The 19,748-nt window shown below is 45.2% G+C and overlaps 1 gene segment (V, D, J or C); it reads right to left on the bottom strand.

The window, feature by feature from the left end:
* The window catches only part of LOC141162499 (Ig mu chain C region-like), a 489,780-nt gene extending 470,366 nt beyond the window's left edge, over positions 1-19,414 (bottom strand). Inside the window, 1 exon segment of the C gene segment in view lies at positions 19,250-19,414. Within this exon segment, the coding sequence occupies positions 19,250-19,295 (46 nt within the window).
* Positions 19,415-19,748: the final 334 nt, after the last annotated feature.

Below are 19,748 nucleotides of genomic sequence, written 5' to 3'. Positions count from 1 at the left end.
TGTCTGGCGCAATTTAGAGCACCAATCATGCAGGGATTGTCTGCCACTCACTGTAATGCCACAGTCATGGTGGTTGTGGCATTACAGTGATTGCCCAAATTGATGGGAACAGTGCCAACAGTGAAACATGAAAAGCCGGCAAATTCATCAGCGGCATACACCGGTACCCGACAATTTAGAACCGAAAGAATAGAGCTTCACACATAGATTAGATAGATAGAAACATGTCAGTCACATATATATGAAGTACAGTGACAGTGTTGATTACTGTACTTGTCATTTAGTGTAAAGGATTTATTAAAAAAAATAATAGTGTTTTCATGCACCGTCTCTTTAAAAAAGCCGGCCAGCAATTCAGCAGCGGTACCCGACAATTTATAACAGAAAGAATAGAGAATCACACATAGATTAGATAGATAGAAACATGTCAGTCACATATATATGAAGTACAGTGACAGTGTTGATTACTGTACTTGTCATTTAGTGTAAAGGATTTATTAAAAAAAATAATAGTGTTTTCATGCACCGTCTCTTTAAAAAAGCCAGCCGGCAATTCAGCATCTGTACCCAACAATTTAGAATAGAAGGAATAGAGAATCACACATAGATTAGGTAGATAGAAACATGTCAGTCACATATATATGAAGTACAGTGACAGTGTTGCTTACTGTACTTGTCATTTAGTATAAAGGATTTATTAAAAAAAATAATAGTGTTTTCATGCACTGTCTCTTTAAAAAAGCCGGCCGGCAATTCAGCATCTGTACCCGACAATTTAGAATAGAAGGAATAGAGAATCACACATAGATTAGATAGATAGAAACATGTCAGCCACATATATACGAAGTACAGTGACAGTGTTGGTTACTGTACTTGTCATTTAGTGTAAAGGATTTATCAAAAAAAATAATAGTGTTTTCATGCACCGTCTCTTTAAAAAAGCCGGCCGGCAATTCAGCATCTGTACCCGACAATTTAGAATAGAAGGAATAGAGAATCACACATAGATTAGATAGATAGAAACATGTCAGTCACATATATATGAAGTACAGTGATAGTGTTGGTTACTGTACTTGTCATTTAGTGTTAAAATAAAGGATTTATTTAAAAAAAAATTGGCGTGGGATGCCCCATAATTTTAGGCTCTAGCGGAGGTTAACCAGACGGCTGGGGCAGATGTTTGAAGCCTGGGAAGGGGGTAATACCCATGGAGCTTCCCAGGCCACTAATATCAGCCCCCAGCGGAATACCTAGCCTTTACTAGCTATTAAAATGGGGGACCCCCCAAAAAAATGACGTGGGGTCCCCCCTATTTTAATAGCTAGCAAAGGCTAGGCAGACAGCTGGGGGCTGATATTAATAGCCCAGGAAGGGTTCCATGAATATTGGCCCCCTCCCAGGCTAGAAACACCAGCCGTCAGCCGCCCCAGAAATGGCGCATCCTTAGGATGCGCCAATTCTGGCACTTAGCCTCGCTCTTCCCACTGCCCTGTAGCGGTGGCAGTGGGGTAATAGGGCTGGAGTTGATGTCAGCTTATAATGCCAACTGACATCAAGCCCAGGTTAGTAATGGAGAGGCGTCTATAAGACACCCCCATTACTAACCCCATAGTCAAAGTTAAAAGAAAACACAAACACCCAGAATAAAGTCCTTTAATTGAAATAAAGACACATTCCTTTATTGTTCTAAATTAAACCATACTTACCATCACGCCCATTCCAGCTGAAGCCAACGATCTCCTGCAATAAAAGAAAAATAATAAAGCAACCTCATCCTTACCTTTCCATGGTTCCCACGACAGCTTCAGCTCTGCTACATCGAGATAACAGGCTGGACCGCAGCAGAACGCTGCCATCCAGCCTGTCATCCCGCAGACACTGAGAAGCGCAGGCATGCTTGCGCTCCTCAGTGTCTCGCTGTGACGGCATAAAGATGAGACGAGTTCATGTCCAATGATCTCAGCGCACCTCATGCACGTCACTGACAGCGTGGGAGAATTCTCCTGCACTCAGCACTTCAGCGTGAGAATTCACCCACGCTGTCAGTGACGTACATGAGGTCAGCTGAGTTCATTGGACATGAATGAGCTCACCTCATGCACGTCACTGACAGCGTGGGAGAATTCTCACGCTGTAGCGCTGAGTGCAGGAGAATTTTCCCACGCTGTCAGTGACGTGCATGAGGTGAGCTGAGATCATTGGACATGAATGAGCTCACCTCATGCACGTCACTGACAGCGTGCGAAAATTCTCCTGCACTCAGCGCTTCAGCGTGAGAATTCTCCCACGCTGTCAGTGACGTGCATGAGGTGAGCTCATTCATGTCCAATAACTCAGCTGACCTCATGTACATCACTGACAGCGTGGGAGAATTTTCACGCTGAAGTGCTGAGTGCAGGAGAATTCTCCCACGCTGTCAGTGACGTGCATGAGGTGCGCCGAGTTCATTGGACATGAACTTGTCTCATCTTTATGCCGTCACAGCGAGACACTGAGGAGCGCAAGCATGCCTGCGCTTCTCAGTGTCCGCTGGATGACAGGCTGGATGGCAGCTTTCTGCTGCGCTCCAGCCTGTCATCTCGATGTAGCAGAGCTGAAGCTGTCATGGGAACCATGGAAAGGTAAGGATGATGTTGCTTTATTATTTTACTTTTATTGCAGGAGATCGTTGGCTTCAGCTGGAATGGGCGTGATTGTAAGTATGGTTTAATTTAGAACAATAAAGAATTGTGTGTTTATTTCAATTAAAGGACTTTATTCTGGGTGTTGTGTTTTTTTAAATACTTTACTAGAAATTCATGGTGGTCATGTGTAATATTGGCGTGACCCCATGAATTTCGGGCTTAGGGCCAGCTGATAATGCCAAGCTGGCCCTAACCCCTTTATTACCCAGTGAGCCACCGCACCAGGGCCCTGGATGAGTTGGGTACAGCGCCAGAAGATGGCGCTTCTATGAACGCGCCATTTTCTGGGGCGGCTGCGGACTGCAATTTACAGCGGGTGGGGCCCAGAAAGCTTGGGCCTCCCTGCGCTGCGGATTCCAGCTCCCAGCTGCCTAGTTGTACCTGGCTGGACACAACAATATAGGGAAGCCCTTTTTTTCTTAATTATTCCATGAATTTCATGAATTTAAAAAAAAAATACGTGGAGCTTCGCCCTATTTTTGTGTCCAGCCAGGTACAACTAGGCAGCTGGGGGCTGGAATCTGCAGCGCAGGAAGGCCCAAGCTTTCTGGGCCCCACCCGCTGCAAATTGCAGTCCGCAGCCGCCCCGGAAAATGGCGCGTTCATAGAAGCGCCATCTTCTGGCGCTGTACCCAACTCATCCAGGGCCCTGGTGCGGTGGCTCACTGGGTAATAAAGGGGTTAAGGCCATCTTGGCATTATCAGCTGGCCCTAAGCCCGAAATTCATGGGGTCACGCCAATATTAGACATGACCACCATGAATTTCTAGTAAAGTATTTAAAAAAAACACAAACACCCAGAAAAAAGTCCTTTAATTGATATAAACACACAATTCTTTATTGTTCTAAATTAAACCATACTTACCATCACGCCCATTCCAGCTGAAGCCAATGATCTCCTGCAATAAAAGTAAAATAATAAAGCAACATCATCCTTACCTTTCCATGGCTCCCACGACAGCTTCAGCTCTGCTACATCGAGATGACAGGCTGGACCGCAGCAGAACGCTGCCATCCAGCCTGTCATCCCGCAGACACTGAGAAGCGCAGGCTTGCTTGCGCTCCTCAGTGTCTCTCTGTGACGGCATCCAGATGAGCCGAGGTCATGTCCAATGAACTCAGCTCACCTCATGCACGTCACTGACAGTGTGGGAAAATTCTCACGCTGAAGCGCTGAGTGCAGGAGAATTTTCCCACGCTGTCAGTGACGTACATGAGGTGAGCTGAGTTCATTGTCGGCTCATCTGGATGCCGTCACAGTCAGACACTGAGGAGCGCAAGCATGCCTGCGCTTCTCAGTGTGTGCGGCATGGCAAGCTGGATGGCAGCGTTCTGCTGCGGTCCAGCCTGTCATCTCGATGTAGCAGAGCTGGAGCTGTCCTGGGAACCATGGAAAGGTAAGGATGAGGTTGCTTTATTATTTTTCTTTTATTGCAGGAGATCGTTGGCTTCAGCTGGAATGGGCGTGATGGTAAGTATGGTTTAATTTAGAACAATAAAGAATTGTGTCTTTATTTCAATTAAAGGACTTTATTCTGGGTGTTTATGGTTTTTTTTTAACTTTGACTATGGGGTTAGTAATGGGGGTGTCTTATAGACGCCTCTCCATTACTAACCTGGGCTTGATGTCAGCTGGCATTATAAGCTGACATCAACCCCAACCCTATTACCCCCTGCCACCGCTACAGGGCAGCGTGGAAGAGCGAGGCTAAGTGCCAGAATTGGCGCATCCTATGGATGCGCCATTTCTGGGGCGGCTGACGGCTGGTGTTTCTAGCCTGGGAGGGGACCAATATTCATGGCTCCCTTCCTGGGCTATTAATATCAGCCCCCAGCTGTCTGCCTAGCCTTTGCTAGCTATTAAATTAGGGGGGACCCCACGTCATTTTTTTGGGGGGGGTCCTCCATTTTAATAGCTAGTAAAGGCTAGGTATTCAGCTGGGGGCTGATATTAGTAGCCTGGGAAGCTCCGTGGGTATTACCCCCTTCCCAGGCTTCAAACATCTGCCCCAGCCGTCTGCTTAACCTCCGCTAGAGACTAAAATTACGGGGAACCCCACGCCAATTTTTTTTAATAATAAATCCTTTATTTTAATACTAAATGACAAGTACAGTAACCAACACTATCACTGTACTTATTATATATGTCACTGACATGTTTCTATCTATCTAATCTATGTGTGAAGCTCTATTCTGTCTGTTATAAATTGTCGGGTACCGCTGCTGAATTGCCGGCTGGCTTTTTTAAAGAGACGGTGCACGAAAACACTATTATTTATTTTGATAAATCCTTTACACTAAATGACAAGTACAGTAACCAACACTGTCACTGTACTTCGTATATATGTGGCTGACATGTTTCTATCTATCTAATCTATGTGTGATTCTCTATTCCTTCTATTCTAAATTGTCGGGTACAGATGCTGAATTGCCAGCCGGCTTTTTTAAAGAGACAGTGCATGAAAACACTATTATTTTTTTTAATAAATCCTTTGCAGTAAATGACAAGTACAGTAATCAACACTGTCACTGTACTTCTTATATATGTGACTGACATGTTTCTATCTATCTAATCTATGTGTGATTCTCTATTCTTTCTGTTATAAATTGTCGGGTACCGCTGCTGAATTGCCGGCCGGCTTTTTTAAAGAGACGGTGCACGAAAACACTATTATATTTTTTAATAAATCCTTTACACTAAATGACAAGTACAGTAAGCAACACTGTCACTGTACTTCATATATATGTGACTGACATGTTTCTATCTATCTAATCTATGTGTGATGCTCTATTCCTTCATGTCTAAATTGTCGGGTACCGGTGTATGCCGCTGCTGAATTGCCGGCCGGCTTTTTTAAAGAAAGCGTCTTCTGAGCAGTTTGTGAGCTTTTGGACACCTTTGAAGGTGTTTTCTATGTGTTCCTATGTGTTTTTGTTTGCCTGCCATTGGTTTTAACGGTGTTCGACGGTGTTCTAAGGTGTTCGACGAACAGTTCGACGAACAGTTCCTCGAACATCCCGGTGTTCGACGAACCGAACCGAACCCGAACACTATGGGGGTGGCTCAACACTACTGACGATGCCATTATCAGCATGACTATTCCGGTGATTTACATGCTGGAGCACATGTTAAACAGAATTCGGAGTCAGGTGGTGGCACAAGAGGAGGTGGAGGAAGTAGAGGAGGAGGAGTTGTATGCGGAAGGGCTAACATCTGCAAGGTCCAGACGGTCGGCAGCACCAAGGCGGCAGGCATGTGAGGGTGGGGGAGATGGTTTTACCAGGGCGCATGGTAGCAGCCAAACTAGTGAGGAAGGTGCAGGAGCCCAAGAAGAAGTGGAGGACGAACTGATGGAAGACTCATCAGATGAGGGAGACCTTGATCACATTTCTGTTGTGCGAGGTTGGGGGGAGAGGACAGAGGAAGGAAGCATGATTGTTACCTCGCCACCAACACAACAGGGACTTGGTGCTCCTGGATGCGCAACACACATGAGTGCCTTCTTGCTGCACTACCTGCAACATGACCCTCGAATTGTGAGAATTAGAAATAATCCTGACTACTGGGTTGCCACACTGTTAGATCCCCGGTACAAAAGTAATTTTGCAGAAATTATTCCTGCCATAGAAAGGGATGCACACATGCAGGAGTATCAGCAGAGACTGTTGCAGAATCTTACATGTGCTTTTCCACAAAATACCAGTGGTGCACGTAGTGAATCTCACAGTTCCAACTTGCCAAACGTGGGACCGTCAAGTGTTCAGCACTCAAACCGTAACAGAACCACAGTATCTGCTGGTAACATCAATTTTGAGGAATCATTTCACCACTTTTTTAGCCCATCCTTTGCAAGGCCACAGGAGACAAGAAGTCTGACACATAGTCAACGCCTAGAGATGATGGTACAGGAGTATCTCCAAGTAAACATTGAAGCCATGACTGTGTCACTGGACCCTTGCTCTTTTTGGGCTTCCAATCTGGATAAATGGCCGGAGCTAGCCACTTACGCCTTGGAGATCTTGTCATGCCACGCAGCCAGCGTTCTGTCTGAACGTGTGTTCAGCGCTGCTGGTGGTGTGCTGACAGATAAGAGCACGCGGCTCTCCACTGATAATGTAGACAGACTCACGTTCATAAAGATGAACAAATCATGGATCCGAAACGACTTTTCTACCCCTGTGTCATCCTGGGGAGAGTAAAAGCTTGATGATTGGTTAAAATCACCCTACCAACCGTTTTAAGCTTTCAAATTACTAATCATGTTTATCTGTATCTTGGCTGGAAAATAATTTGGGCTTTGTAGCAGTGTGCAGCACTGATTCTATTAGGCCATCTATAATAAGCTCCACCAGATTTAAAATTACTAATCATGTTTATCTGTATCTTGACTGGAAAATAATTTGGGCTTTGTAGCAGTGTGCAGCACTGATTCTATTAGGCCATCTATAATAAGCTCCACCAGATTTAAAATTACTAATCATGTTTATCTGTATCTTGACTGGAAAATAATTTGGGCTTTGTAGCAGTGTGCAGCACTGATCCTATTAGGCCATCTATACTAAAGCTTCACCAGATTTAAAATTAATAATAATTTTTAGCTGCATCTAGCCCGGAAAATAATTTTGGGGCTCCGAGATGCGCAAGACACATAAGTGCCTTCTTGCTGCACTACCTGCAGCATGACCCTCATATTGTCAGAATTCGAAGTAATCATGACTACTGGGTTGCCACACTCTTAGATCCCCCAAACTTTTCGATCAACCTTTTCATTTTAATAAAGACCAAAAAAATGGTCATTTTTGAAATTATAAGCATTAGCAGGTTGTTAGAAACTGAAATCAAACAGTTTTCAACTCAAAACTTTATTCTAGGTGATGTTACATTTTCACACAGGACCCCTTGTTCGAAAGGAGCTTCTGAACTCTCTCGTCCATTGAATTTGTCAGGTTTTGGATGGTTTCTGCTTCAATTGTTTTGCATGAGGACAGAATACCCTCCCAGAGCTGTTGCTTAGATGTGAACTGCCTCCCGCCATCATAGACACTCCTTTTAATGATGCTCCAAAGGTTCTGAATGGGGTAGAGGTCAGGGGAGCATGGGGGTCACACCATAAGTTTGTCCCCTTTTATGCCCATATCAGCCAGAGATGCAGATGTTTTATGTGCAGCATGAGATGGTGCATTATCATGCAAAAAAAATGATCTTGCTGTGAAATACACGGTTCTTCTTCTTGAACCATGGCAGGAAGTGCTGTTTGAGAAAATCCACATACATTATGGAGTTCATCTTTAGCGCCTTCAGGGATCCTAAAGGGGCCGACAATCTCTCTCCCCATGATTCCAGCCCAAAACATTACTGTTATGTTCTGCTACCAAAGCTAAGGAAAGAGAGGAGATCTGTCCCTACTATAGGACTCAGCTGAATCCCTACGATGTAACAGGGAACCTGATCCTGCGATCAGACCTGCTAAAGTCCTAATCTAGTCTGTACGGAGACCTATAGATGGTGGGAGGGAATCCCTACAAGTACTAAGGACTGGGAGGAATATGGGACACCTCCTAACAGAAATAGTAGCAGACAGACGAACAAACAAAATAGATACAACATAGAGGTCCGTAGACCAAGCAAACTAACAGAGCTAGATACAGAGCACAGGCTAGCTAGAAAGTAGATATACAATGAAGTCCAGCAAAGCCAGAAGGGCGGAGCAGGATTAAATAGGCCAACAAGGTCATGTGACCAGCAAAGGAAAAAAAACCTAACAGCAAGGTTCTAACAGTACCCCCCTTCTAAGAGGATCCTCCGGATCCCCTAGGACCAGGCTTATCAGGAAATCTCCTGTGAAACGCTCTGATAAGTCTGGACGCGGAAACATCATCTGACCTCACCCAAGAGTTATCCTCGGGTCCGAAACCTTTCCAGGCCACAAGATACTGCAAACTACCTCTATACCGTCTAGAGTCAAGGATGCGAGAAATTTCATATTCCCCGTCCTCCACCACCGGAGGAACAGAGGCAGAGGCGTCACCATCCGACACAACAGCTTTTTTTAACAGAGAGACATGAAAGACCGGATTAATTCTCCAGGAGGTAGGAACCTCCAACCTAACAGCAGATTGGTTGACAACCTGAAGCACCTTAAAGGGCCCTACAAACTTGGGACCCAATTTCTTAGAAGGAATCCTCAACCACAGATTCCTAGAGGACAACCAAACCATGTCACCAACAGCGAACAAAACCTCCTGTCGTTTCCTATCAAAGTAGTCTTTAGATTTTCTGTTGGCCTCCTGAAGATTACCACGCACATCCGTCCAAACTCTTTCCAAATCACCGGAAAAATTCTCCTCCTCAGGCACGGCAGATCCCAACTTGGAGAACGACCCAAATGACGGATGTCTCCCAGAACAACAAAAAAAAGGCGAACAACCAGCAGAAGAAGATGTATGATTGTTCAGAGCAAATTCGGCAAGTGGCAGAAACTCAGACCACCCCTCTTGATTGTCTGCCACAAAACAACGCAAGAACTGCTCAACATCCTGGTTTTTCCTTTCTGTCTGGCCATTAGATTCAGGATGATATCCGGACGAAAACGACAAATGAATTCCCAACCTGTCACAAAAGGCACGCCAAAAACGAGCCACGAACTGAGGACCCCTATCAGAAACAATGTCAGTAGGAACGCCATGAAGTCTGACAATTTCCTTGACAAAGGCCTTAGCGAGAGTTTTAGCGCAGGGCAGTTTGACGAAGGGAACCAAGTGACACATCTTGCTAAAACGGTCCACGACCACCCAGATGACAGTAAAACCCTCAGAGGGGGGAAGGTCAGTTATAAAGTCTATAGCCAAATGCGTCCAAGGAGCACTGGGGACCTCCAAAGGACAAAGTAACCCCGCAGCAGGAGTATGTGAGGACTTAGATCTAGCACATATAGTACATTGGCGCACCCACTTAATGACTTCCTTCTGCCATCCAGGCCACCAAAAACTGCGACCCACCAGTCTCTTGGTCTCAGAGATTCCGGGATGACCTGCCAACCGAGATTCGTGACACTCAACAAACAAATCTCTCCTAAAGGTCCCAGGCACAAACAACCTCCCATGAGGAGTGTTAGATGGGGCATTCTCCTGAGCTTTAAGAATCTCATCTTCCAAAACGGAGTCTAAAGCAGCTATCACAACACCTTCTTGTAAAATGTTTTCCTCTTTCTCAGCACCGACTATGGGAGAAAAACTGCGAGACAAGGCATCCGCCTTAACATTCTTAGTACCAGGGATGTAAGTAACGGAGAAATTAAACCGCGAGAAAAACAGTGCCCACCTAGCCTGACGGGCATTCAGGCGCTTGGCAGCATCAAGATATATCAGATTTTTATGATCCGTAAGAACCTGAACGGGAAATTCCGCACCTTCCAAGAAGTGGTGCCAGTGTTCAAATGCGAGTTTAATAGCCAATAATTCCCGATTACCAATATCGTAATTCAATTCAGTCTCCGAAAATTTTTTTGAAAAAAAGGCACAGGGATGTAATCCATCCCCGTTATCCTGAGACAATACTGCACCAACCCCCACAGAGGAAGCATCAACCTCAACCAAAAACGGCCTAGTAACATCAGGCTGCATAAGGATGGGAGCAGAGGTGAACCTCTCCTTGAGATACACAAAAGCTTCAATGGCCTCAGAAGACCACTGAACCGCATCAGCACCTTTCCTGGTGAGATCAGTCAGAGGTTTGACAATACTAGAAAAATTTTTTATGAATTTTCTATAGTAATTGGCGAAACCCAAAAACCTCTGTATCGATTTCAAACCAATAGGCCTAGGCCATTCCTGCACAGCCTGAACCTTAACCGGATCCATCTCAAAACCTTTGCTGGAGATAATGTAGCCCAAAAAACTAATTCTCTGTACAGCGAACTCACATTTCTCCAGCTTAGCAAAAAGCGAATTGTCCATTAATAACTGTAATACCTCACGCACGCTCCGCCAATGAGACTCCAGATCTGGCGAATAAATCAAAATGTCATCCAAATACACAACCACATTTTTACCGATCAAAGGTCTAAGGATGTCATTAATCAGATTCTGAAAAAATGCAGGAGCATTAGTAAGACCAAAAGGCATAACCAGATTCTCAAAATGACCCACAGGAGTGTTAAAAGCAGTCTTCCATTCATCACCCTCCTTCATGTGCAACAGATTGTATGCCCCCTTAAGGTCAATTTTAGAGAACCACTTGGCCCCCATTAACTGGTTAAACAGATCAGGAATCAATGACAGTGGGTAAGGATTGCGTACCGTAATTTTGTTAATCTCACGAAAATCCAGACAAGGACGTAAACCGCCGTCCTTTTTTTTTACAAAAAAAAATCCAACTGCCACAGGAGACTTAGAGGGCCTAATGTGACCGGCGGCCAAACTTGTCTGTATGTATTCCTCCAAAGCCTTCCTCTCAGGAATAGTAAGGTTAAATAAACGACTTTTAGGAAGAATCGCTCCAGGGACAAATTCAATAGAACAATCATAGTCTCTATGGGGAGGCAAAACCTGCGATTCTTTCTCAGAAAAAACTCTACAAAAATCCTGAATAGGAACAGGCAATTCTCCCCTATCCAAAGCTGCAATACGCCCGTTACAACACTTGTCATAACATTTATGGCTCCAGGCTTTAATTTCACTGGTAGACCAATCCAGTACAGGATTGTGAAATTTTAACCAGGGCAAACCCAATATTACTGGAGAAGGCAAGTTATTCAACACTACCAAATCCAATTTCTCATGGTGAACACCATTAATAGTGAAAGGAAATTCACAGACCTTGAGAGTAATATTCTTCAAAGGGGAGCCATCCACAGAAACCACAGCAATGGGGGATGATAAAGGTTCAGGTTTTAAATTGAGTTTTTCCACGAATCCCCCATCAATTACATTCAGTGTAGACCCGCAATCAACAAACACCCAAAATTCCATTAATTTTTCCTGAGCAATCGTGGAAGCAGCTAAAAATATACCCTTGGAATTTAAACAGGCAATACGGGCGTGACTGACCATTTTTTTTTCTTTCTTCATACGAAGCTCACAGCCTTTAATCAAATGACCAGATTTTCCGCAATAGAAACACAAGCCGTCCGAAAAACGACGGTCTTTTTCTTGAGAGCGAGGTGCCACCGATCCAATCTCCATCGGTTCACCACTGTTAGTACACACATTATCATAACCAGAAACTGACATAGCAGAGGATTTGCTCTCATTAACCCTAGCACGCAGTCTTCTATCCACCCGTATAGCTAATTGCATAGCCTGTTGCAAATCCTCAGGTGTGGGATAAGCAATTAGCAGGTCTTTAACCCTTTCACTGAGCCCAGCAAGAAATAGACTTTTCAGAGCAGAATCGTTCCACCCTGTTTGAGTGGACCAACGACGAAAATGAGTACAATATTTTTCCACATTACCTGATCCTTGTTTTAAACGTCTCAACTCAGTCTCAGCTGATGCCACACGGTCAGGATCATCATATAATAATCCTAAAGCAGAAAAAAAACTATCCACTGATCTGAAGCATGTATCACTAGGTTGCAAAGAAAAGGCCCACTCCTGAGGCTCTTTGTGCAAAAGTGACATTATGAACCCTACGCGCTGGGATTCATCCCCAGAGGACTTGGGTCTCAAACGAAAATACAATAAGCAAGCATTTTTAAATGAAAAAAATTCTCGATGTTCACCAAAAAATAAATCCGGCAAACATACCTTAGGCTCCAAGAAATATGCTCCAGGACAGTTACTCACGTGCTGACGGAGCTCGGCCACTTCCAGAGAGAGTCCCTGCAGGTGTTTAGCCAAATCCTGAACCGACACCATGATGGAACAAAAAAAAAAAAAAAAATCTTTCCTTAGAGAATTTGCAGGCTGGACTTACTGTTATGTTCTGCTACCAAAGCTAAGGAAAGAGAGGAGATCTGTCCCTACTATAGGACTCAGCTGAATCCCTACGATGTAACAGGGAACCTGATCCTGCGATCAGACCTGCTAAAGTCCTAATCTAGTCTGTACGGAGACCTATAGATGTGGGGAGGGAATCCCTACAAGTACTAAGGACTGGGAGGAATATGGGACACCTCCTAACAGAAATAGTAGCAGACAGACGAACAAACAAAATAGATAGAACATAGAGGTCCGTAGACCAAGCAAACTAACAGAGCTAGATACAGAGCACAGGCTAGCTAGAAAGTAGATATACAATGAAGTCCAGCAAAGCCAGAAGGGCGGAGCAGGATTAAATAGGCCAACAAGGTCATGTGACCAGCAAAGGAAAAAAAACCTAACAGCAAGGTTCTAACAATTACTCCACCTCCTCCTTGTTGGCGCTGTAGCCGTGTTTGCGTGGGGTGTCCATCAACCAGCCATCCTCCACTCCATCCATCTGGACCATCGAGCGCTGCACGGCACTCATCCGTGAACAAAACAGTTTTGAAATCAGTCTTCATGTAATGTTTGGCCCACTGGAGCCGTTTCTGCTTGTGTGAAGTGGATAGAGGAGGTCGACAAGATGGCGTATGCACAGCTGCAAACCTCTGAAGGACCCTGCATCTTGTTGTTCGGGGGACGTTGGAGGCACCAGCAGCTTCAAAAACTTGTCTGCTGCTATGACAAGGCTTTTTTGCCGCTGCTCTTTCAACCTGACGTAATTGCCTGTAGGAAAGAGTCCTCAATTTGCCCTTATCAGCACGCACACGTGTGTACTGTGAATCAGCTACATACTTCTTGATTGCCAAGACACTTCATCCTGATCATCGCACAATGTTGATTGTAGTCATGCCTTGACCTAAACACTCCACAATTTGTTGCTTCTCAGCAGCCGACACATCCTTTTTCTTTCCCATTTTGGCAGAAAATGTAGGCTGCTTAATAATGTGAGACAGCCTTCTTAAGTAGTCTTGCCTTTCATTGGACACACCTGCCAAACTAATTAGCACAGGTGTCTGCAATTGCTTACAGTGATATAAAGAGCCCTGACACACATCACCATCAATGAGTTTAACTGACAAACAAACAAATTCTTCCCTTATCACTCCTAAACACTTTTTGCATAATAATTTGGAACACAGTGTACATGTGCTTTTCCACAAAACACCAGTGGTTCACGTAGTGAATCTTACAGTTCTAACTTGCCAACCGTGGTCTGTATGGAGTTGTTCAATAAAGGGCCCAAAATTAAGATAACATAGATGGGAGAGGTCTCTATGAATAGGAATTCCTAAGTATTTGATACCCTGTGAGGGCCAGGCAAAGGGAAAGTTGGACTGGATGGAATCCTATATGGATTTGGGGAGGGAGACATCGAGGGCCTCAGACTTCGCTGCATTGATTTTAAAATTTGACCATGTAACAAAGTGATCTATTTCAGCCATAACAGCATGGATGGATATATGTGATTGAGTGATATATACTAGGACATCATCAGCAAATAGAGAGCACTTGTACTCGGTGCCTCCCACCTCAATCCACCTAATATTGGGGTTATGGCGAATTGATGAGAGCAGGTGCTCCGTCACTAGGATGTATAAGAGAGGGGACAGAGGACATCCCTGCCTTGTCCCATTGGTGATTGTGAAAGGTGATGAAAATGTTCTGACGCGCCCCCTGGGCCTTGGGACACCCGGAGCCGGACCCTTTTTGGTGGATGCTGGTGGTTGTAGTCTCCGTGGCGGCGACCCGGTTCCGTGGCTCAGGGCGGTCAAACCAGTGGCGGAACTATTTATGTGGTTTTGATGTTTAAATGTCCGACTACGCCACCCGTGGATTGCGGTCAGAGTGAACCGCCGCTCCAGGGCAGACCGCTGAGGCTGGTGTTGTGGGTGCAGCAGAGCGTAGCATAACTCCCCACGGGAGGAGTATAGCCTCAGGGCAGTGTATGCGGAGGATGGGGGTGATGGTGCAGGGCAGCAGCAGTAACGACACGGAGTCAGTGATGAAGTCCAGGGCCTTTACTCACAGTTCTTATTATCCAGACCACGTCTGCAGGTAACGGCTGCCCACGTCGTACTGTGCTCACCAGGTGAGGGGCTCAGACAACTCCCAGATAACTTTGGAGCGCTTCACAGGACCCCCTTTGTGTGTCCTTTGTCTGGCCTTTCTTACAAACCCTTCTGTCCGGCTGCCTCGGGCCTCCTCTTGGTAAACTTGGCGCCAGTTTCCCTGACCATATGTGGTGCCTTCCTAGCGGGTGTAGCGAGGGGCTGCGCCACATAAAATGTCACAGCCTCCTGTTTCTAGCTGAGGGTCGTTTCCTGCCTCCACTAGTTTCGGGGACCGGTCTCCCCCTTTGGCCTGATCCCTCCACGCAGGTGGATTCGGGCGTGCGGTGGCGACTCGCCCGTCCGCACCCCTGGGATCCCTTCGTTCCTCGTTCCTGGAGCCTTCTCCGCTCCTCTTCCTTCCTTCTCCCTCTTCCAGGCCTGGGCCTCTGTTACTAGGCCCGCCTCCGGAGCAGAGCTCATGCAGAGCCCCTGCTCCCTGCCACTTCTGCTCAGACTTCTCTGCACTGAACTAAGATGGTGCCCACCTTTTATACTCCCTTCTCAATGCACCCAGGAACTGCTTCCTCCCTGCTCCTGCACTACAGGGTTCCCCTTCCTCAGTGTTCCCTCCCCCCACTCCAGCCAGGGACAGGGACTGTCGTGCCCATCTCAGGGGCATATTGGTCGCCCTGCCCCACGGCAATGTGGTGTAATGCATGCAGGTGTCGGGTCCTGATCCACACTCCATCCTTAATTGAGAGTGAGATATCACACTTCTGGGTGAGGTGCAATACCTCTGTAGCAACCGAGCCCTCAGGGTGCTACAGTTCCATTTATCTTCAGCCTAGGTGACGTATTGTGATACAGGGCCGTAATTTTGGCTATAAAAGGGTCCCCTAGACCCCTACCCCAAGCTTTTTAAGAGAATCATATATGGCGTGCCAGGAGACTCTATGGAATGCTTTCTCAGCATCCAACGAGAGTATCTAATTACAAATTTTTAACTGCATCTAGCCCAGGAAATACTTTGTGCCTAGTAGCAGTGTCTGCTAGTCAGCGGATTTTCCCGGCTGTTAAGCAAGCTACACCACCTGTAGTTTGGACACTTAATTTTTTCAAAGGAAATGCTTCGGGACCACGGGATACTCAGTGAAGAGCATCAGGAGGCACCCCAAGGCATAGGGGCTGGGACTGGCAGTAGGATGCCTTGCGGTGGACAGCCGAGCTCGATCCTTATAAAAGCTTTTTAACTGCAGCAGCTTTAGTGGACGCTACTGGAGCTGGAATTACGCGGCTGCTGGCATGAGACTTGCCCTCCAATAGATCCTTGTAAATGGATTTAAAGTGTATTCATTCAAATTAGAGAGACAATTTAAATTAAAAAGCTTAGAGCTGCCTCCACCACAGGGGGGCTCGCTCGACCCACCAGCGGACAGGCACCAGTATTGGGAGAGGGGGGCTGGCCGTCAGGGTTCACCGCGGCTCTGGCACAAACCCGGCGACGCGGAGGTGGCACGGGCAGGAGCGGACTGAACGTGTCGGCTTCTCACTTTTTGGATTTTAGAAGGGCATGACATGCCTATATCTGTGTCTCCCCCTCCTTTTACTCCTCCACCTCTTTTCTTTTCGCATGACTATATGTACTTGTCACTTTTCCATGTGCTAGTTGTGTCTTCTGAGCAGTTTGTCAGCTTTTGGACACCTTTGAAGGTGTTTTCTATGTGTTTCTATGTGTTTTTGTTTGCCTGCTATTGGTTTTAACGGTGTTCGAAGGTGTTCGACGAACAGTTCGACGAACAGTTCGGCGAACACACGGGTGTTCGACGAACCGAACCGAACTCGAACACTACGGGGGTGGCTCAACACTAGCTGGGAGGAGACTCGTCTGCTTATGATCCAATATACTGATCAAAATATCCCATTCATAGGTCCATGATAAAAATCAGCTTACAGACGCCATCTATGTGTTGTCCCCTTTTCTACTGTTCAATGGGTAGGAGAAGCCTAATTTGTATTTTTTCACATAAGAAAAACAGATTTCACTGATTATAATAATGAACAAATGGACTAAACATGGAGGAAAATTGTATCCAGCAGACTGATGAAAAACCATTCATTTTTTTTCTTGTAAAAGTTAAAAAACAGACATATACAAGTATATCGCATTGGAGGCCATATAGTGCAAAAGTAGCTAAAAGTAAAAATATACTAAACCTGCAAAAGAACCACAAGGAATAAAATCCAATAAATAGTCATATGTACGGCTAAATAGTCATTAAAAACAGAACTTTTCTTCTAAAACACAAGACTGTAACATTGCGTCTATATATTGGATACTCAGTGTTCACATGTTCCGTGCTTAGTGATGTTAGTCATGGATTACTAACTGAAATCCCCAGGTTTTCTGCATCTAAATTCATATTTTTTATACTTTTTTGTGCATTTTATGCTCCGTTTTTGTTGCAAAGATGCAACAATATAATCCCCGGCCGGCAGTTTTAGGGTCCATATCAAAATGAAAGGATAAAATCTGCACCAAAAAGTAATTGACAAAAAATGACCTGCTGCGAATTTAATAAAGAAAATCAATTTCAGCACGGATTCAGTACAAAAAAAACCCCAAATGCATCCACTTTACTGTACTGTAAAATGCAGGAGATTTTTTTTCTGTGGAAAATTCACACCGACTACACAGTATGTGAACGCACATTTCCGGTACCTGATACCAGAGATATCAGTGTCCATGTGCCGCATCTAGAACACATGCACCAGCGCCTGGGCATCAGTGGTACAATTAGAGCTGTTCCCAAGCGCCGGGTGCTGAACGCTGCCCTCATCATTGCCCCTTGATCGTGCTGTGATCAGCACCAGCAAGGGACAATATTGGGAGTAGTAGTGTCTGGTCCCGCAGTGTCCAACTGTAAAAATAAGAATAAAATTATAAAATCCTTATGCTCTCCTGTCCGGTGATGTCCCCCGCTATAATCCTCTGACCGCTGACGCCAAGGAGCCGGGGAGAATGACTCGCTGCAGCGAGCAGGCCCCTGACCTGCTCTGAGCCCAGGAGCGGTGTCCTGTCACTCAGTGAGCTCCGCTCAGTGCAGGGCCCTGCTCGCTGCAGCGAGTTATTCTCCCCGACTCCTCGGCGTCAGCGGTCAGAGGATTATAGCGGGGGACATCTCCGGACAGATGAGTATTAGTGTTGAGAGAGTATGTTCTATTAACCCTTTCGCCGAGTATGCTCGGGCCGAGCTCCGAGTATTTACAGCTGCTCGGTGATAAGGTTAAATCACTCCCGTGTGTATGATTTGCCACTGTTTGACAGCTTTATTACATGTGAGGAATGTCTATTTCTTACACATTCCTCAGATGTAATAAAACTGTCAAACAGTTGCAAATCATACACACGGGAGTGATTTAGCCTTATCACCGAGCAGCTGTAAATACTCGGAGCTCGGCCCGAGCATACTCGGACAGAATATATTCGCTCAACCCTAATGAGTATAAGGATTTTATAATTTTATTCTTATTTTTACAAATGGACACTGGGGGAGCAGACACTACTACTTTGTCCCTTGCTCGTGCTAATCACAGCGTGATCAAGGGACAATGATGAGGGCAGCGTTCAGCATCCGGCACTTGGGAACAGCGCTAACTGTTCACTGATTCCCAGGTACCAGTCTGTGTCACAATCATGACACATGGATGTCATCTATGTATGTTCAGTGTGAGACATTTTGGGAACCATGCAACGGTAAAAAAACGGACATGTCAGTGTGTGGAGCAAACGGATACATGGTCCATGGAAACACACTGACGTGCACACACTCACAGATTATAATGGGTCTACGTGTGTCAGTGTCTCCAGTACATGTGGAAACTGTCACTACACGTACCGTGCAGACTAATGCGTGAAAGAGCCCTAAAAGTGCTGACATCCTTCCTATAATATGTGTCCTGGCTCAGAATCTGGAGCATGCACAATGTGAGGCAGTTATAGCGAGATTTCCTATTAATGTTTTTATTCCTAACTGCGACTTATCTGCAATTTGTCCACATTTTATTCATTGCTAAATCAGAACTGTAAAATATCCACACGACAGCAAATCACAGACAAGTCACACAGATGTTTTTGGTTGCACGACTTGTCTGAGGATTGCTCCACGTTCACACGTTCAGTATTTTACATCAGTATTTGTAAGACTAAACTTGTTTCTATTATACTTTTCCTCTGATTGTTCCTCTCCTGGTTTTGACTTACTAATGCTGATGGAAAATACTGACCATGTGCACGTGGACTTATGTGATACGTCTCGCTGCAGAGCCCCAGCCGCACACGGCAGAGACACCATTCACACCCTACAATATCCATTACAGCTTAGGTAAATATCATAATAGCCCCCTCTAATGTCTGATCCTCCTCTAAACCAAGACCCTCGGACTAATGATTATAGGACTATTAATAACTACATCACCAGTTGTGCCCGTTCTCCATGACACCAGCGTATTCTCTTACTCGGTGGACGACCCCTGTAATATCGCACTGACCTGAGGGACCCAGAGCCAAGAAGAGGATCATCCTGATGACGTCCATTACTGTAGATACGGCAGATATTTTTGCATGATCTTCTCCCCTAGATTAGTAGAATAGTGCGGGAGAACAGGAGAACCCTCTTCCCAGTATCAGACACTCCTCCAAATGCTTTCACTTGATATCCTGAGTATAGGAAGCTTAACCCTTTCCTCATATGTGGCAGATCACTTCCATTCTATAGGATTACTGATCCTTCTTTTACATTGGATGTGCAGTGTATATAAAGTTTATTGCAGGAGCGTTAACTCTTTAAAAAAACATTACATTTTAGTAACTATCTGAAATAACATGACTAGAGTATTGTAGAGGCTGTCTATCCACCACGACTTCTCTCCTTCTAACCATCCCTTAACCCTCATGAATAAAGACAGATCCAAGTGTTGGATTAAATTGGCCAAATCGCCCTTTTTTATAACAAACATAACAATAATAATAACTTTTGGTTGAAGGAAG

Source organism: Phyllobates terribilis, unplaced genomic scaffold (genome assembly GCF_046119375.1).
Source record: "Phyllobates terribilis strain yellow unplaced genomic scaffold, ASM4611937v1 Scaffold_9__5_contigs__length_417890890, whole genome shotgun sequence".
Classification (NCBI taxonomy): domain Eukaryota; kingdom Metazoa; phylum Chordata; class Amphibia; order Anura; family Dendrobatidae; genus Phyllobates; species Phyllobates terribilis.
Note: the sequence above shows the minus strand (reverse complement) of the source record. Positions and strands in the feature narration are given on the sequence as shown.